Genomic DNA, 19,827 nt, shown 5'->3' with positions numbered 1-19,827 from the left:
ATGAAAGAAAGTTCTTATTTATAGGAAAATTAGCAGATTTTTGCCCAAATGCAGTCCATAATATGCCTCTTATATTATTATATTTTGTATTATATTATTAATATATAATATCAATTATATTATTAATATATACTATTATATTATATTATATTATTAATATTTCACTTTACTTTGTTCTTTTTTGACCTTTTCCTTTAGTTTTGCCTCCAGCTGCTCTCTTATACCTGTTAGGAATAGCACTTCTCTTACAAGCTGTCTGCCCTTTGTTCTTACATTTATACAAGATCTACTTAGATGACTTGCTCAGATATAAAGTTTAACATCTGCTAACATACTTTAATCAGTAGCTTTTTAAAAGGCTGTAGGTTAATCTCTACTTTTTAATGAAAACTGGTGATTTCTTTCTTCAGTCTACCTTAATTGAAAACATCTAATATTTCTATATGACAGGCAAAGTTTGTGGTTTTGAAGTTACATATAGGTTATCATTCTCTCAAAACATCTCATTTGTTCATTGTATTAAAATTAATTTCCCAATTACAACTTCCACTGTTTTGATATCGTATTCAAGTCTGCATCCTAGGGTGGCCAGCAGGGCAAGGGAAATTATTGTCTATGTGTACTCTGCCCTTGTGTCATGGTTCCAGCCCAGTTCAGTTTAGTTTCATAACAAATGGGACGAAGGGAGGGACCCACGGTACCACACCGTGTGAAAAGTGGAAGGGAGTAGATCAGGAGATGAGCCCAGAGGAGGAATGCAGTGGCAGCGAGCTAAGGGATAAAACCAATTTACTAAATACGATAGCAGAGTGCAAGATAATATAATACAATATAATTGAAATTGAAGCTAATAAATAAATTAGAGGAAGTGTCCAGAAACTGAAGGCCTTACACTGTAGGCAAGACAGCTAGGGGGTATGCACAGCAGAGACGAGTAGAAAGAGAGACAGTCCCATGACTCCCAGGTAGTTTTATCTTTCCCTCTGAAAGGAAATGGAATAATGAAGTCTTCTGGGAGCTGTAGTTCACTTTTCTCTTCTGGGACCGGGTACCCGGCGCTAACAACAATCCATGGAACTGCAGCATTAACTCTTTAACTCCCAGTGCACTACATGATATTATGATGTGGAATACCAATAACAGAAATCATAAAAGCATGACACCCTTGTGAGATCTCATCTGCAATACTGCATCCAGGTCTGGGGCCCTCAGCACAAGAAAGATGTAGAGCTCTAGGAGCAGGTCCAGAAGAGGGATATAAAGATGATCAGACGGCTGTAGCATCTCTCCTATGAAGAAAGGCTGAGGCAGCTGGGCTTTTTGAGCCTGGAGAAGAGAAGGCTCCCAGGAGCCTTTGTTGTGACCTTCCAGTACTCAAAAGGAACTTACTATAAGGAGGCAGACAGAATTTTTACATGATCTGATAGTGCTAGCGCAAGGGGGAGCAGTTTTAAAGTAAAAGAGGGGAGATTTAGGTTAGATCATAAAGAGGAAGTTTTCACTCAGACACTGGAACAGGTTGTCCAGAGAAGCTGTGGATGCCCCATCTCTGGAGATGTTCAACTCTGGGTTGGATGGGACCCTGGGCAACCTGATCTAGTGCCTGATGTAGTGCGTGGCAAGCCTGCCCCCATGGGAAGGTGCTTGGAATTAGATTTTTAAGGTCCCTTCCAACCCAAGCCGTTCTATGATACTGCGATCCTTTTCTTGATTTTTTTTTTTCTAAAATGTAGTTTATTTGCCATTAGAACCTGATATCCTCTCAAAGAATATATTCCCTTCCATTCTAGAGAGTTCTTCTCGGCAGCTGATGAAATAAATATTTTCATATTGTCAAAAATGTCAAACTTAGTTCTTAGAAAGGACTTCTGACAACTTTACTTCCAGCTTCCCATTCTTCTTTCTCCCTTTTCTATTCTTAACAAAATCATCAGGAGAACCTCAGGAAAAATATCTCCCTTTGACATTGTGTTCTCCAATGAGATAGTATGATCCTACATAGAAACTCATCAAAAAGAATAATTTAATTTGTTATATTTGTACTTACATTTGGATCCCAAGTTTGTTACAGATGTCAAGGAAATATTCCTCTGTCTTTCTTCTGCTTTCCCAAGACAACTCTTAGAACTCAAAGATTAAAAAAGAAATAAATAAAATTAAAAAATAAGAAAATGAAAAGTCTTAGACAAAACAAAATAGAAATTTAAAACACGTATAAATGCCTGCTTCCAGTTATGTTCCAAATTGTTGCAACAAGCTCTGCATGGTCTGCCAAACAGGACGTTTTCTTACCCCTGGAGCTCTGATATTGCTTCTCTGATCTCGCAGATGGTGACTCCCTCACCCCGCCTAAGAGGAAGTGTGGGGACCCTGTGACATGAGACAAGAACCTCCTTCTTTCAAACCTTCCCTGTAGAAATGATGTTCTTAATCTCTTCCTTTTTTGGTAGTCTAAAAATAAATCAAACGGGTGTGGTCAGAAACAGAATAGTAGTTTAAAAGCTGCCAGTGGTTTTCAATACATAAACTGGTTCCTGATGAACTTATTTTAAACTTTTCTTAGTGAATAACAGTAGTCAAATTACAGCAAAGAAATTGCAGAGTCATATATTCTAAGTAGTACAGCACTATTCTGTGCATGTTACTACTAAGATATATAAATTAACTTTAGCAACCAAGTTACAGGCTTTCCTTATGCATTATTTTTATGACATCACCCCAACCTGTTACATCTCTTTCATGCCTTTTTTGCTATTTTTTTCTAATGAACTGGTTGGATTATATTAACCAGTGACTCATCAATTTCAGCATATTTCAATTTTTACCTGTATTGAATTGTCCTTTTTCTTACACAGACTTGTTTTACTTTAGAATAAGATTTTATTACCTTTTCTCCTTTATTTGACGTCAAATACCAGTTTCATTTGCTTGATTTTAAAAGTTTACTGAAAATGTAGTCAAAGCTGCTGATCAGATTTATCAAATCTCTAATGGTTTTTTTTCTATTTATTTATAAATATGCCAAAAGTATATATCTTTGCTCACCAGTATAGTTATTTCATTCCGGAGTTTGCTTCCACTCTTCTTCTCTTGTCTTTTTTGGAATCTGATTTGAAGTTATAATTACTCCTTTAATAGTGGGATAAACTGCACCAAAAGAAAACATTGAGTATGTGTAAGACTTGCAAGATCTGACATTTTTTTCTCTGAATATTGAAAATATCTTATTTCATTAATTATCTGATGAATGCTACTTCAGACTGTGGATCATAATATTGTAAACTCTACATCATAACGTTTTTATAATGTTGTAAAGATGCACTTAAATGAGGTAACACTATAGATCTGTAATATTCTGGATTGACGAAATAAGGTGAAAAATTGCAGTGAGGTTTCATTCAAAGCTACTGATTCCAATTAAGATTATCTGGACATGCAAGTTCTGTAACTCTAGCTTACTCAAAGCAATAATACTGCAAAAGTTCATGGTAAAGTTTATATACCTCTTTTTATGGTGGTGACAATCTTAATTTTGAGCCAGCTGATGATTCTGTCTTTTTGAAAAAGTATTAAGGTTTTTTCTCATTTGTCCAAATCATTTTGCAGCACATTGCTATTGTGTGAAAGAGATGCAAAGAATGCAGGAAATACATCAAGTTTTTAGGGTTATTATTTAAAAACATAGTTGTGACAGAGTGCAGCCTGGACTCGGCTGCAGCTAGTAGGTAAGGTCAGTCTTTCTTAAAGTATGATAAAGATGCTTTGTTAATGATGGCCTCCTATGTCTCACAGTCCTGACTTTCAATATTTCAAATAGTAGGGCCACATCGCCAGTAACAGAAGTGCTTGATATCTGAGAGTCTATTTAATTAAACAGAGGCACAAATGCTTAAAGACTAAAAAAAAAGAAACCGTCTTTGATTGTCCCTCCTAAGCATCCCTGGAGGTAGAAGGAAGACAGGGCATAATTTCCTAATGGGAATTTTGCTCAACTGTCTTTTGTAATATTTACTGCCAAAAGAAAAAAAAAGTAGTCTTCTGGAAGTGTTTCATCACTGTACCTAGTCATTGAATCAATACTGACTCAAAAAGAAAACCGTCATCAACCTATAGAATTACCAGTACTGTTTTTCATGGAGGAGACTGAAGCAAAGTACTTATCTAGATCAATCCTACTTAGTTTGTGAACTCTAGTAGTATTACAGTAGATGATGCTATGTCTGATACACTTTTCAAATGATGGCATTTAACATTTCTCTGAATTAAATTGCTCAGCGATCTATCTACCCATAGTCCTAGTACTGTATTTCCATTCATTTCTAAATTCTATCGATTACCTACTTTACTATAGTCTAACTTCTCTTTCATCATCCAAAATTCTGTACCATATGTAAATGTAATCATACTTCAGCATCTTTTTCATTTTCTTGTCATTTTAATGCCATATTTATATATCCACCTTAAAAAATCTAGAACATATTTTTCAAAAGTTTGTGTTCAGAACTTTTTCTGTTTGAATATGAATAACCTTTGTCTCAATGGCTAGAATCTTTTCATTATTCTGTTAGAGAACAGGTAAAACTAGTGGTTTTCCCAAATTCAATGTGAATTATTGCAATGTCTATCTGTAAGTACTTTACATGGATCCTATAGTTTTTCTTAGTTTTGCATTTTTATTACTAGTTCACATCTATATAACTGAAATATTGTGGGTTTTTTTTTACTGCAACGTATTTGGCAAGTTTTTAGTTATTTTTTGATTGGATTTACCGTGTTTGATCATGACATGTAGATTTCTGAGTTTCGGGAGAACTGTGGAACATTAGAAACAACATTGGAAATAACTGTTCAGTGAAACAGTGGTGCTCTTCCTCCATATGTTGTCAACTGCCAGGCTTCAAGTCTGAGCTGAAAAATGCAGTTTGAGGATGGTCATCTCTAGTCTCCTTTTGCCCTGTGTCATGTTTTTTTGCTTTGTCTTGACTTTCACTTTGGCATTTCCTTGCAGCTAATAAGAGTGACACAAACCTATGATTTCACATAGTCAGTGGAACACACGTAAAGCAATAACATATTTTGATGGTTATTTACTGGAGTTAGACTTTCTATATATGGAGGTCAAGACTTCAATTTTTTACTTTCTGCATTCCAAACAATTCTACCAAACCCTCATGTTGAAGTTGTCCTTCTTGCTCTTCACAGAATTTCTTTTTCTGAAGCCTGCTCTGGCCTCCATCTAGACTGATAAAGGATGTGTGAGATGTGTTCTTCAAAGCAGAGTGGAAATTCACAGACAGGAAATGCATTTGTGCAGCAGACAACAGAGGCACAAATTATATCCATCCTTTTTTTGTGTGTTTGACTATTGCAGCTCTTAAAACTGCAACCAAAAGTAAAGAAGTTGAAATAGTGTTTCTAAATAATACTTCATTTGGTTTGTTATAAAAATGTATCCTACCCTAAAGCAAGTAAATTTTATGGAGGATCACTGAGTCTTCTTTCTTTGTTATGCTTCTGTTTAGAATAGTATATTTCAGTTGGAATGGACCTTTTAAGATACCTAGCCCAACTGTTTGTAAGATGAAGTAGAAGTGGCAGTGTCCTGATTTCAGCTGGAATAGAGTTAATTTTCATCATAGTGGCTGATAGGATGCCAGATTTTGGATTTAGAAGAGAAATGATGTTTACAATCCATGGGTGTTTTAGTTCTTGCTGAGCAGTGGCTGCATCGAGCCAAGGACATTTCAGATTCTTGTGATATCCTGACAGTGCGAGAGCAGGAAGGGCCCAAGGAGCAGTGAGCAGAACAGCTGATCCAGACTGTCCAAAGGGCTATTCCATACCATATGACATCATGCTAAACAATAAAACTGGGGGGAAGTTGACTGGGGAGGGGCTGCTGTTGTTGCTGGGGAACTAGCTGAGCGCTGGTCAGCGGGTGATGAGCAATTGGATTGTGCATCACTAGTTTTTTTAATTATTATTATCCTTTTCTTTTATGTCCTTTTAAATTGTCTGTATCTCAAGCCATGATTTTTGCCTCTTTCCAATTTTCTCCTCCATCCTACTGTGGGAGCTATGTGGTGGGTTTAGTTATCCAAAAAGATTTATGAAATATGTTATTTTGCTGATTAATTCTTTTGGTACAATAGAGATGATTAGCATTTTTCTTTCTAGAACTTTATGAAGAAAATATCTTACGTTTTCTAGTATCTCATCGCATATATACTTGTTCCACCATTCAAAAAATAAAGAAAAATAAATCTTCAGCTTAAAATGAAATTCTGAGTACGTTATTAAGAGAGAAAACACTCTTGTCCACTCTCATCTGAAGTAGGTTATCTTTTGTTGTTTAAAATTAAGTTTAGGTGTCCATGTATTCTTAAGAATTTTGTGAGCTGCAAGAGTTAGGTAGAAAAGTTAGGACATTTCAGCATATTATGAACTCTTTCATTAATTACGGTTGGGCCCAGAAGTGTTAAAGTATTGTTAGCATCACTCTTGGAATATTGTATTTCTCTGTCTTCATGATATTCTTTGATACATCTTTCTGTTGTCTTGATTTTCTACCATTATTTTATTCTGTGATTGTGATAGTTTCTCACTAATAGTGCTCCACTACTAAGAATCTTTCACAGGGCTATTTGTTTTTCTTAAGCGGATTGTCTCCCACTTTATTAGTGTCCTTTGGCATCTTACCACCCATGCATCACAAATTTACTTCTCCAACTTTTAAGTTTTGTAGGTCTCATCTCTACTTTACAATTTACTGTTATATAACTCTTGGAAAATACAATCAGTTGAGATTAACTTTTTGGACCATGTCTTATCCAGGCTCATATCTGAAAAAAAAAAAAATAGAAGTATCTTTTCTTTGTTTTTGTCAACATTTACTGCTTTGTTTTCCCTGGTATTTTTGAAGTTGGAAAGCAGATTTGCTTTTTGTTTGGTTAGCCTTAATTTGCACATAGATCCTTCAACCCATGAATATTAGCATCTGAATGTCTCTTTTGGGATGAGTCCAACTGCAGTTCTGATTATATTTCCCCTCAGAACAACTATAGTCGTTGTACGTGACAGTGCATTGGATTTAGCTGCTTCCACCCTGTGCATCTCCCCAGTACTTAATTGGTGAGAAACCTCTAATGCCTATGGGCTGTCATGCCATGTGCAAGGAGGAGTTCAGGACAGAGAGCCTTCCTGCATGACTTTTTCCTGCACTCAGCAGGGATCATTGCTGTTCATTTATAAAAAAACTTTCCTTCATTGTTCTTATGCCTGTTGCCCAGACTATCTGAGTACTGTCTATGTGATAGATAATACATATAACTGTGTGGGCTAGCAAATACTGTACTGGCAAAGCAAAATATCAATGCAGTACCACTTTTTTCTACATGTTTCAAATTCTGTATAGTACTCTGGCAAATGTTAGGAGCATTGTCAAGTTCCTGTTATTGTCATTTACAGTTAATGAAAGATGATTGAGATCCTGTTTTGCCTTCATGTGTTTGACATATACATTAGTTTTAACATCAGACAAGAAATTATTTCATGAAAAAGGCTTTGAAGTTTAAGCTCCAAGTGTTTCAGAAAAGTAACACTTCAGTTCATAGCAAAAGAAAGGAAAAAAAACAGTCTTCCTTTCTCCTACTTTAGACTGAAGATCTGATTTCTGACATGAATTCTATGATCAATTAGCTACCGTTGATGACTGGTAAAAATAAAAGTTTTTTTTAAAAAAGTGTTAGCTAAAGGAGTCTACAATACGAAAAAAATGTGTGTGCATTTCAGTCTTCTAGAGATCACTCTGTATACGAAGAATTTGTATATTGTTATTTTTGTAATACACTTTTCGTATGTTGACAGTAGCACACAAGCTTTCCTATGAATAGTGCTGTTCAATTCTTTCGTATGAAAGTTTTTGGCAAAGATGAAAAAAAGCAGGAGTAACGTATGTGTTGTCATGGTTCTTAAACGATTTGTACCTTCCCTGAATTTTTGAGTGATATTGCGAACATTAAAGATGGTGATAGTTTTCAGGGAAAAAAAAACAAGCAAAAATTAAATGCATGAAACAAATATAAACAAGAATGGGGTACTGAGAAGTAAAATATTTTGGATGGTCTCCTCTGTTAACAAGGACAACTATTGTTGCAACAAAATGCAATTACTTATTAGAGAATTAAAGAATCATAGAATGGTTTAGGTTGGAGGAGGCCTTAAAGGTCATGTAGTTCCAACCCACTGCCGTGGGCAGAGTTACCACCCATCAGTTCAGGCTACCCAGGGCCCCATCCAACCTGGCGCTGAGTGCCTCCAGGGGATGGATCATCCACAACCTCTATGTTCCATAGCCTCACCACCCTCTGAATAGAAAATTTCTTCCTATCATCTAACCTAAATCTTCTCATTACCCATAATGTGTAGAAAATATAAGATTCTTATTTGTATGTACTCTATTTGCATATTTCATATTCTGAAACATTGCTGTATGGACTCTCTGAGCACTGTAAGATCAGTCGTGTTTTGAATCAGTGCGCAGGTAGATGAAGACTAACACTAAAAATCATTATCATAGTCCATCACTGTAGAGAGGGAAAAAAAGTAATTGTTCCAACATAGCTAGTTGCAGTTACTGTGAAAGTCTGAATAGCCCTTTCTTTCACTGACACCTTAACTAGTAAAGTGTTCTTGTGATTAAAGATTAGACTGATGAACATGGAACATTGTATTGTTGGAGAGCAGGTTGCTCGGCAGCACGTAGCTACTGATTGACTAGTGATTTACCAATGATGTAATCCTAGGTGTGTGGAGTTTTCCAGAGTGTTCTAGTTGTATTCAGTATCCATAGTATTCTGTATCCATAGTGTTGTAGTTAACAACATATCCCATATATGGAGATAACTCGGGCAACGATATTGTTAGCGTGCATGTTGCATAGAGCTTGTATCCCTGGACCTTGTATCCCTGGAAGCAAGTATGCTATATAAGATGGTATGTTGCTACAATAAAGTTGGATGCATCTCATATTGAGTGGATCTTGTGTTCCCCACGCGAGTACCAGTAGGGCAACCCTTTTGGGGAAACCTGGGGCATTCCCCAACATTGTATTAATGGTTTGAGCAAAGGCAAGATGTGTGATGATGTTTACAAATAACCCATATTGATATTAAAACTGCTGCAGGTTTCAACTTTTTGTGTTATGCAACCTTTGCCATGTGCTCCAGCTCATACTAAGTGCGTAGTTCAGATTGGTTGGTATTCACTGTTTGCTTAAAGGCTCTATGTAAGAAATTTTTTTTATTATTATTTGTTTGGCAAGCTGAGCTAGCCTCTTTTTAAATGAAGCTGGTATGCTAGCATGCAAGCTTTCAGTATTTTCATTTCTGTACACGAGCAAAGTACACCATTGGACATACATCACTCCATTTGTTGTGTGTCTTCAGGTCTGTGTTTTAAAAATCTTTTGTATAGGAGCTCCAAAATCTTTCTAAGCATATGTGTACTATACACATGAGAACTACTCCAAAAGTAATGCCTCCTATTTATTTCCATGGAAACTGCAATCGATACAAAGAGGACAATGGCACTATTGGATATTTAATAGATATTGAGCATTATAATGCTATTTCTCAGCAACAAAGCACTATTTTACAACATAGTCATCACCGTTAGCTATGCTTTTTTGCCAGCAATGAGCAAGAGCCTGTATGCCTTTCTTTTGAAAATCTGCACTAGCAGAGTTGACTCGCTGTTTCACAGTTGCTATTACATCATTGTTTCTCAGAAAATGTTGCCCACACAGTCTGTCTTTAATTGGCTCAAACAAGTGGAAGTCAGAAGACACTGAATCTGGACTATGGGGTGTGTGTGGCAGGACAGTTCAGCCAGTATTGGAAATATGTTTGATGATATTCAAACTGGTATAGGGCCTGGCACTATCATGTTGCAAGATAAAGGCTTTCTTCTTCTCTGACCTGGTTATGGAAGTTTCAACCTTCAGCTTAGTCGGTGCCATGACTGCAGTCAGTGTTGATGTTTTATCCAGGTTCCAGGAAATCCTGAGGGATCGCCTCTTTCCTATCCCAAAAGACTGCACATTGCTTTATCTTTTCTTCAATGGGGAATTCACTTGTTGTCACTCCATGGGCTGCTATTTTGCCTCCAGCTAGTAGCGGTGACACCATGTCTCATCACAGGTAATGATGTGATCAAGGAAAATGTCACCTACAGCCTTGTATTGGTACAGTAGGTCCTGACAAACTTGCATATGATGTTTTTTCTGTTCCTTTGTGAGCATTCATTGGACGCACCTGATGCAAACTTTGCGATATTCCAGTGTTGCCACCAACAATGTTGCCTCCAGTGCATTGAAGCAAATATTTAGCTCTATATGCAATTCCCTGGTCATAATCCACTGATTTACATGGATGAGCTAATTGAGCTGCTCTTCGTTTCCTGGTGTGGCAGCTGTATGTGGCTGTCTGGAACATGACTTGTCTTTCACATTGCTGTTGCCACTATTAAGGGCACTACCCATTGCCTCAGTGCAGTAATATCCACTGTTTGGTCTCCGTAAATGTCCAGCAAGTGTTGATGGATATTGGTGGATGCTATTTTTTCTGCATGGAGGGATTCAATTCTAATCCTTTGCTTCAGACACGCTTCCATGTCAAATGCCATTTTTTCAGACTGCCCCTCTGCTGCCATCTGTCACATGACAACAAAATGTAAAGGAATATTTGTAGGAAGGTTCAACCTCTACTGCCATGCTGCCAACATCTATCTGACATTATGCGCCTATATAATAAAATGGGAGGCATTACTTTCTACTATATCAGCAACCTTCATATATCTAGTACTTATCTACCGTACATAACATCCAAATTCTCTTTAGGCAGTATAAGACAATGTTGTGATTCTCACCAGTGACCTGGTGAGAATGTGGGGTTTATTGGTGCTTTTTATTGTGGTTTGCCTTTGTGTTCTGAGGGAACATTTAACTTAATCAGATTTCAAAATAGCAAAACCACATAGCACAAAGCTGCTGCAGGTTTTTGATAGAATAATAGATGCTACCATCTGTTAGATGTTACTGTTTCATCGTGAAATGAAACAGCAGTCCTTACAGCATTCATAAGAATAACAGAAAAATCATATGTCGCTATTTATGTTATTAGATATAGAGTTCTTTTCATTTTAAGTAAGAGAAACGTGAATCTTTTTCTAAGATTTGCTGAATACAAACAAATTCTGTTGAATTCAACTAATGGCCACTGTCTGTGTATCACAAAGTCCTATTTTAGGAACAGGTAATAAAGAATATTTGTTAGGCAAACTTAGGATGTGCTCAAAGATTTCCTCAAAATCTGAGTTAGAGATTTACTTTGATGTTCTGAATTTCTGCATGATCGCCTTTTTCCATGTTGTTAGAATGATACTGTAGCTTTCTACTGTCCATTAAAACTATATAATATGCTATATTGTGTTTTTTTTCTTTAAGTTTTGACTTGATTTACTATTTTCTGCTGGGCTGGTTCTTCAATGAGATGATTTTGACCAGATTTATGATTTGTCCTTATTACATCTGTGTTATATGACAGTGAAAGCATGCAACATCTTTTCTTAAGAAATTTAGGTTTTGTTTTCCCTCTTGAGCCAGAAGGAAAAGCTTAAAATATCTTGGATTAGTTCATTATACAGTCATTCTCAAATTTCTTCATAGTATTTATTTTCCTCCTGACATGCAGTAGCAAATTGCAGAAATGCATTGCTCTGCCAACATAAACAAAGAATCTGATTATTTGGAAAGTAGGAATTGTAACATTGACATTAACAGGTCAAGTGTGACTCTGAACTGAATTCTCAGTTTACATCATGCAAGTGAGGTTTGAGCAGGAATGTTTGGATGCACAGAGTGAAAAGGAAAATAAATACATTTTTCCTTTGAGGGCAGAATGTTTTTTGTGGGAGGAGGTTGTGATCTCTAGATGAAAGGAAAATCAGTACATACAAAGCAAAAATTATTTATTAACATTGCAATTAACATTGCTCTCTTAAAGAGCAATATTGACAATAAATTGGTGTTAAAAAAAATAACAACAAATGAAAGTCCTCAAGTCTCTATAATACTAAACAAGTTTAAGCAGTCTTCCACTATACGTTCTTCTGTGGGGAGAATGCTGGCAATGGTCTTTCTAGAGCTGATAAGGAAGAATGGCAGACAAATGATCACAGACTCTCTCATGCAAAGAATTAGTAAATAAAAGCAATTTATATAACCAAAGGAAATAATTATTGTTTTATAAAGATAAACCACCTTTAGCTTTCTGTTGTACTAAACACTAAGGTGACTAAGATTCATTGCCAAATGAATGTTTTCTTTCCACATTCGTTTACTTGTTATTCATGGCACACATCAAGATTCTTAAATGTCAAGCTCCTCAACAGAGCAGAGCTGCAGTGGAATCACTGTTAAAATAATTGTTCAATTTCATCTTTTTTTATTTCTGGATGACAAAAAATAATCACAGTTTCTCAATTTGATTTTCATGTTGAATCATGTTGCTTATACTTAACATTTATACTTTTCCATTTATCAAAAACATAACTTCTAGCCCTCTTTTTAAGGTCATCAAATATTTTTTTCAAGAGGTAAAATAATCTTTTTCTTTCCTGTATATATTGCTGTTAATGTTTGAAAGCTTGGGTTCAGTGATGTTCATCTGTGTGCCTGTGTGGATACAGGTTCTGTAGGTGACTCTAGCATGTGAGTTATTCTATAAAACACTTAAGTACATCACAGTTCAATCTCAGAGAACTCTGTCTATGCTTCATCATCACTTTCCAAACACTGCTTACAGTATTTTGTTTTCACTGTGTTGAATAGTTTGCTTCAATTAACAAAACAAATATTGAACTCAGTATACTAATAATAAGCTGGACAACATCAAGTTTGTAGTTCTAAAACAAAAGCAAAAGCCCTCCCTAAAACCCAATCGCTTTAAGTAAAGAAATCACAATGTCGTAGGGTGAATCCTCTTGAAAGCTGATATCTTTGAGTAAAATAGCCAGAGAGATGTTTTATCAGTGGTATCTTTGAAAAAGAAAGAGAGATTGTAACATAGACATTCATTTAATTAGAAAAGAGCTATGGTAGTCAACCCTTTACTACTTAAGTTAGGACTTGTGATATCTAGATGAGTTTAATTTTCTTATAGGTCATTTCTATTTTACAAGTATATAGATGTCATAGCTCAGACTTTTCAAAGAATACTCTGAGGAAGTTCACTTTTGTAAAGGTATTTTTAGTCAAACAAATTGTTATTAGCCTAAGTATAAATAAACAGAGACTATTAATTGTTTCATGTATTTTTACGGTAATTGACATGGAAACTTGTTTATAGTAAGTAAATGGTACTTAATATTAACATTACAGATGCTAGATTTTTCTAGATTGTTCATTTAGAGACGTCTTTTAAGATAACAGTCTTTTATAATTGACTTAATTACAGTTCCACAGAAAATCATTAACCTTGTTAAATTGTGCAGAAGTTTAGGTTTTTTATCTTATCAGATTCAAGCCAAAATAGCTTCTCTTTCGCAAATAACTAACATAGCTAAATAAACAGATATATTCTTAGTACTTCCGAATTCAGCTGTTAAAACAGAAGTAGCATTTTCTGTTATTGGCCCGATACAAACCTCTGCCATTCCCAAAACATAAAAATATCTGGTTTTCAGATTACAGTCAGGTATTCTGTTTGAATATTTGATATTTGCATCACAGCTTTGTTGCCAAAATGAAGAGCATGACTGTAGAGATAAGACGTAATTATGGTAACCTTGTTTTTAATCTTTCCTTGTAGGATTTTGGAGATGATGGGTCCTTGTACATTACTAAGGTTACTACAACTCATATGGGAAATTACACCTGTTATGCTGATGGCTATGATAAACTCTATCAAACTCATATTCTTCAAGTGAATGGTAAGGAAAAATGCACTAATGACTAAGTCATAAGAGACTGGAATTTGGATTTTGTTAAGCAGATCTACTGTTGTCTATTTTAAAAATCTTTTTAATACACTTTTGACAGAAAAATAGATGAAGTTATTTTTCTTTATTGTTCTCCTACAAATTGCCTTGGAAATCACATTCATTTAGTGTACATTTATTAAAAAGAGTAAGATAGTGCAGTAGACTTCCTCTGCACAGTGAACTGTTCACATGTGAGCGTATTACCAGGAGAAAAAGGCGTGTAGGTCACTCTGAAAGTAATGCCTCCTATTTTTTCCCATAGAAATACATGGACAGATACAAAGAGAACAGTAATGCTATTTAATAAGGCAAACTCTCAACTACAAAACATTATTTTTCAACACAGTCACCACCATCAGCTCTGCATTTTCACCAGCAGTGAACAAGAGCCTGCATGCCACACTTGTTAAAGTCTGCACCAGTGGAGGGGACCCACTGTTGCTGTCACTACTGCTGAAACACACCACCCACTGCCTCACTGCGCTCACATCCACTGTTAAGTTTCTGTAAACATTCTGCAAGTGTTGATGAATGTCAGTAAGTGCCATTTTTTCCACATGGAGGAAATCAGTTCTACTCCTTTGCTTCATCCACACTTCCATTTTGTCAGACTGCCACTCTGCTGCCAACCATTGTGTGGCAACAACATATAGCAGAATATTGGTGGGGAAGGTTCAACCCCCAAAAAAGAGTAGGGGTTTTTCGTGTTAGGAATGGTGCACTTAGCGAAATAATTTTAAAAATGCTCTATTTTAGATTTGATTGTAAATTTGACTTGTATTTTGCATTCATTATTTCAATATCTAAACATGATTGTTCATCTCCATTGGCATACCACTGGTCCCACTGTAGTTTATCTCCAGTGAAATTTAATATCTTTTTTTTTGTTTTGAGTGACCTTGTGTTTTCCTATTGCTTAATCCTTCATATTTATCTTTTCAGCTCTTAAATCTATCCTCCCACATGAAACTAAAAGCATTTGTCAATTCATATTGATACTTAATCCTGTCCAGAATCACGTTGGAGCTCAATTTTTTCCTGCATGTTTACTTTGCGCTTTTACTCTTTCCTGAATGTAGACTATAGTCACTACCATCATTCTTGGTTTTGGTATTATTAGACAGTTGCATTAACCCATATCATACTTTACTTTTCCTGACATCTCTTATCAGAAAACGGAAGAATCTTTCCTGATATTCACATCTTTTATTGACGATCACACCAAATGCAGTTGCTTAGATTATTTTACTTGCCTTTTTATATGGGTCACTCTTAACAGCCTCTTGTTTTTTCCCACTTTATACTTGTTAATATTCTTCACACTTTAAATGACTTGGATATTCAGTGCTTGCTTGCTGTTTTCTTAATGTCGTTTCTGTCATTGTATTTTTCCAGAAAACCAATTTGGAATATCTGTTGACCTATCTCTCTGTTTTTTTTTTCCTTCCAATTTTAAATTTTATGAATTGTTTTCAACATTTTGTAAACAGACTGTTCTCACTGAGCTAATACATGGCATCAGCATTTCCTCCTCCCTTAATTTTATCTGTGGAAATTTTCTGTCATCTTGTAACAGAGGTAGCAAATGCTGGCTCGACTAGTGGGAAGACTGAAATACAGTTTAATTGCATTTTAATTGAACTGGACATATTAGAAGGTCCTCGGACAACTTTCTCCTTTTTTGTGTGACCTGCTCTACCCTAATTTATTAATAAACATATATTTCTGTTAGCGCCTTTCTTACCTATCCCAATATGTTAGTAATCCCGCAATACTTATAACATACCTATCCCAATATGTTAGTAATCCCGCAATAGTTATAACATTTATGTTCTATATGTTTCACTTCTTGGCTCAATTCAGTCCTAAATGAGGCAAAACTCAAGGAAGTTTTTCTCTAGAGGTAGGATGTTAAGGATCATAGTATGTGAGAGGTGAAGGACAACAGCTGTAGGTATTTCTAGAAACAAAATATCTGTCACAAAATGGTATTTTTCTTTTGGAGAAAGAAAACCCTTTGATTTCCAAAAGCAATCACTGCTGTTGCTTTTCTACATCATTCACAAAAATTTAAAGTTGTCTAAGCAAATTAAATAATCTATATTTACCCTGTTCAGCTCTTGGAGTGATACATTTTAATACCATTTTGAATACTGATTTTTGGGGGAGTAAGGGAGAAAAGAAAGGTATCCTTTAGGCCATTTGCATCATTTCCTGTTAACATTACAGATAAACTGAGTTAAAACCACAAAGATTTAAAGCTTTGGTCAAATGAACAGCTGTTTTATACTTTAGATCTGTACTTCTGAGTAGTAATCTTCCTAAGAACAGGCATGGTGGTCTGTACTTGTAGCTGTGATAATGACTAATTAATATAATGATGCTTGTATTAACAGGAGAGTCAGATAAAGGGTACTGAGATAATGAGGCTCTGATCTCAAAGATCTAATGTGAGTGTTCACAGAAAACAGTGTAATTAGATTTGAAGTTCTTGATTCCATTAGTATCAAAAATACAGATTTCACAAAATCACAGAATCCCTGTAATTCTGTAAAATCTGTATTTTTTAAAGAAATAATATTTATATTATTTGCATTGAGTAATGCAAACATTATACATGCATGAATAATGAACTTCCTCTAAAGTCCTCAAAAAAGATACAAATAATCAGTGCTGTAGAAGACATTTTATGGAGTGAAAGTTCAATATAATGTTATTTAAGTAATGCAGTAAGTAAGTACAGTAAGCAATATTATAAGTAGATATCAAACTCTTCTTTCTGTAAATTGTATGGAAAAAGAAACAACAACAAAGCTATAATAATTCAGGAGTAATTGTTTCATTAAATAATACTAATGAATAGCATTTACATTATCCTTAAAACTTTCAAAAGGTATAGTTTTGTGGCTGTATTATTGATCTATTTTATTAAGACTTCTATGTGATTTTTTTCTTCTGTTCTGGGGAGAGAGAGGAGGTGCTGATAAGATTAATTTGAATTAGAGTACCTACCTACAAAAACTATTTTTCCTACTATACATTGAGGACTAAATAGTGAGGCTAACTCATAACGGACGTTCCTATGTCAAAAACACATCTGCAGTATTGAAATCTCTGCTTTAAATTCATGATACACTTCTGTTTAATTCTATATGCAGAATATAAGTTCCATAAGTGTATCACTGTGGGTTTCGTTTATATCATCTAAGTGACTGACACTGCTGTCGTATTTAAGAGAAGCAGACAGGCATTGCTTGATTGAACAATGGAAAAGTCATTCAACAGAAAAGGTTTTCAGAGTGCCCTTTCTGAAAACTAAAATGGTTTGGTCTTATTAATTCATGAAACTGCTGAATCTTCAGCTCCACCAAAAGCCAGTTTATTCTCACAGTCTTTCTTTCATCAAATGGTTACAATGAGAGTTTGAGCCTATCAGTTTGTTTTTTTTTTTCCCTCTGCATATTTGTGATAATGAAATTCATGCCATCAGATATTTTTCCTTTAGTGTTGTTGACATCATGTATCATAAAACCCATGCATTTGGAAGTCTGTTTTCAGATACTGATAGATGGATATGTGTTGGTCTTAATATCACTGAAGACAAAGTGGAGCTATCTAATTATGTCTCCCCAAAAATATCTATCATATCAACTCCATAATTTGTCATTAAAATCCCTTTTTTTTCTCTGAAAAGAATCTCCTGCAAATAGAACATAAATACAGAGATGAGTCATCTGTACTTCAGAAATTTTTGTGTACTTTTCTTTGTGATTGTTAGCCTCTCTTTTTTTCCACAGGAACCTTCAAAAAGTTTGTAGGGGAGTGCTGGTAGAGTTTCTCCAAACAAAGCAGTGAACCCAGGTTACAAAACCTGTGTAAATAACTCAGATTTTCTTGTGATTAAGGTTACTGTAATAGGCAGGGAGGTGCCTTTCTCTAAAATGTCCTTTAACATATTAATATATTCAATTGCTTTATATGTTAGTACTCAGCTATTTAAGGCAAAATAAAAAGTGTACATCAATTAAATGAAAAATCATAATTTAAATATAAAAATGGGATATTTTGCTTATAGCAAAAGACAAGAAATAAAATGCCATTAGATATTACAAACAAAAAGGAAGTCTGCTTTGAAATTCAGAGCTACTCTAAAAACATACATACCTGTAGCACTAAAGCAACATTTATCTTTCTGTTTATTACTAATTATGGTATCCTACTCCCTGAGCTTTCTCAAGGTAAGTTATTTGCAGAAAGATGACAAGAATTTTTCTCCAATTTAGTGTTAAGACAAAAGCCTACTGGAAAGAGAAGTTTTAGCACTTTAAGGTAATAAAAGAGGCTAGATCCTCAGCCAGATATAAATCAGTGATTTATAGTGTCTGAGGAATTGCTTACCGTCTTTGTTTTTCAAAACAAAATATCAGTTCAGTCAAAAAGAAGAGTTGTCATACTGAGCAATAGAAGAATATGGTGAACTAAATATGTTTCTTCCTTAAACAGATGCATTCTCTCTGGATTCTAGACAACTTGAACAGTCTATTTTCTTTGATATTTTTTTCCTATTATTCCTGGCTGAAATAGTCTTCAGTGGTTTTTATAACAATTGTAAGTCGTACTGAATAGTTATACATTCATCATATTTGGAGCGAACAGTCTCATGGGCCTTGTCCAACTGAATGTAGGATTCATCCAATTTTGTGTTATTCGTGATTCTGCTAAAGACAATCATGTAATGTCTTTCCCCTCACACACAGTTTTTAATCTAAGGGCTTCCCCCTTCTAAAAGAAGTTTCTTTATGCTACAGTATTAGAATATACCCCTTGGAAAATCAACATGAATGATCAAATTGTTTGTATACTTAAAATTTTCTTTATGTAAATATTTCTGCTCAGTTACATAAAAATGTGACTGAAATGAGCCCAAAGAGTTTATATCACCCTTATCAAATCAAGTTAATTTTTTAGACTGTGCCCACGCTGCACGAACGTTTCAGATGCCTACATGCCTCAGTTGCACAGTTCCAAGGGGCATATTACAGGTAGGCTCTAGGGTAACTGGAAATCAAAAAATTAATTGCAAAACAAGTTAAAAAAAGACATCTTAGTTGTGTAGATAACCTGTCATTCCCAAATTTGCTGAGGAAACTAGTAAATGGCAGCAAATAGAGGGAAAAGACAGTAAGAAATGAATTCTCTCCTGTCACAGAAGTATCTCTGTCTGGAAAAAGGGAACAAGACCTACTCCGGAAATACAAGACAATAAAAGCAATTCAGACCTATTTTCACTTAGGTACATCTTTAGCCTCACATATTTGGGCCTTTGAGTTGTTAATTTAGCAACAGTACCATTGTGATGCAGGTTGTGGTTTTATTTCTTTAGTTTGGAAGCATTTTATTTTCGTTTTAATATTTTCTAAAAATCTGTGAAGAATAAAATTGCCCAGAAATATCACTTGCCTTTTATCATTAGATATCCTCTGACAATGTATGCTAGTTGTACATTTCAGTCCCCTGCAGTCTGGATTAGCTGATACTAAGAAGGTTGTTTAGCTCATCCTTTGCTGACAGGAATATATGTATTATAGGTGATATATAACTGTTAGCTTCTTTCGAGAGGTTTTGTGAGCCTAGGAGTTCAGGTTTTTGTTTCCAGGTGATATACATTCCCAGTGGTATGTGAAGTCTTGTAAAATAACAATTTTTTCCAAAAGCACAGAATTACTAAACCTATAATAAAGTGATGTATTTATCATGGAAAATCTGATTCAAGAAGAAAGCAAAAGA

The 19,827-nt window shown here is 35.1% G+C and overlaps 1 protein-coding gene across 1 annotated transcript in view; it reads left to right on the top strand.

Annotated features, from left to right (window-relative positions):
* The window catches only part of FSTL5 (follistatin like 5), a 302,163-nt gene that overhangs the window by 227,641 nt on the left and 54,695 nt on the right, over positions 1–19,827 (top strand). The window contains exon 8 of the mRNA XM_021396567.1: positions 13,869–13,989. Coding sequence (XP_021252242.1) covers positions 13,869–13,989 — 121 coding nt within the window. The remainder of the gene's footprint in view (positions 1–13,868; positions 13,990–19,827) is intronic.

The sequence above is a fragment of the Numida meleagris genome, chromosome 4 (assembly GCF_002078875.1).
Source record: "Numida meleagris isolate 19003 breed g44 Domestic line chromosome 4, NumMel1.0, whole genome shotgun sequence".
Lineage (NCBI taxonomy): Eukaryota > Metazoa > Chordata > Aves > Galliformes > Numididae > Numida > Numida meleagris.
Note: the sequence above shows the minus strand (reverse complement) of the source record. Positions and strands in the feature narration are given on the sequence as shown.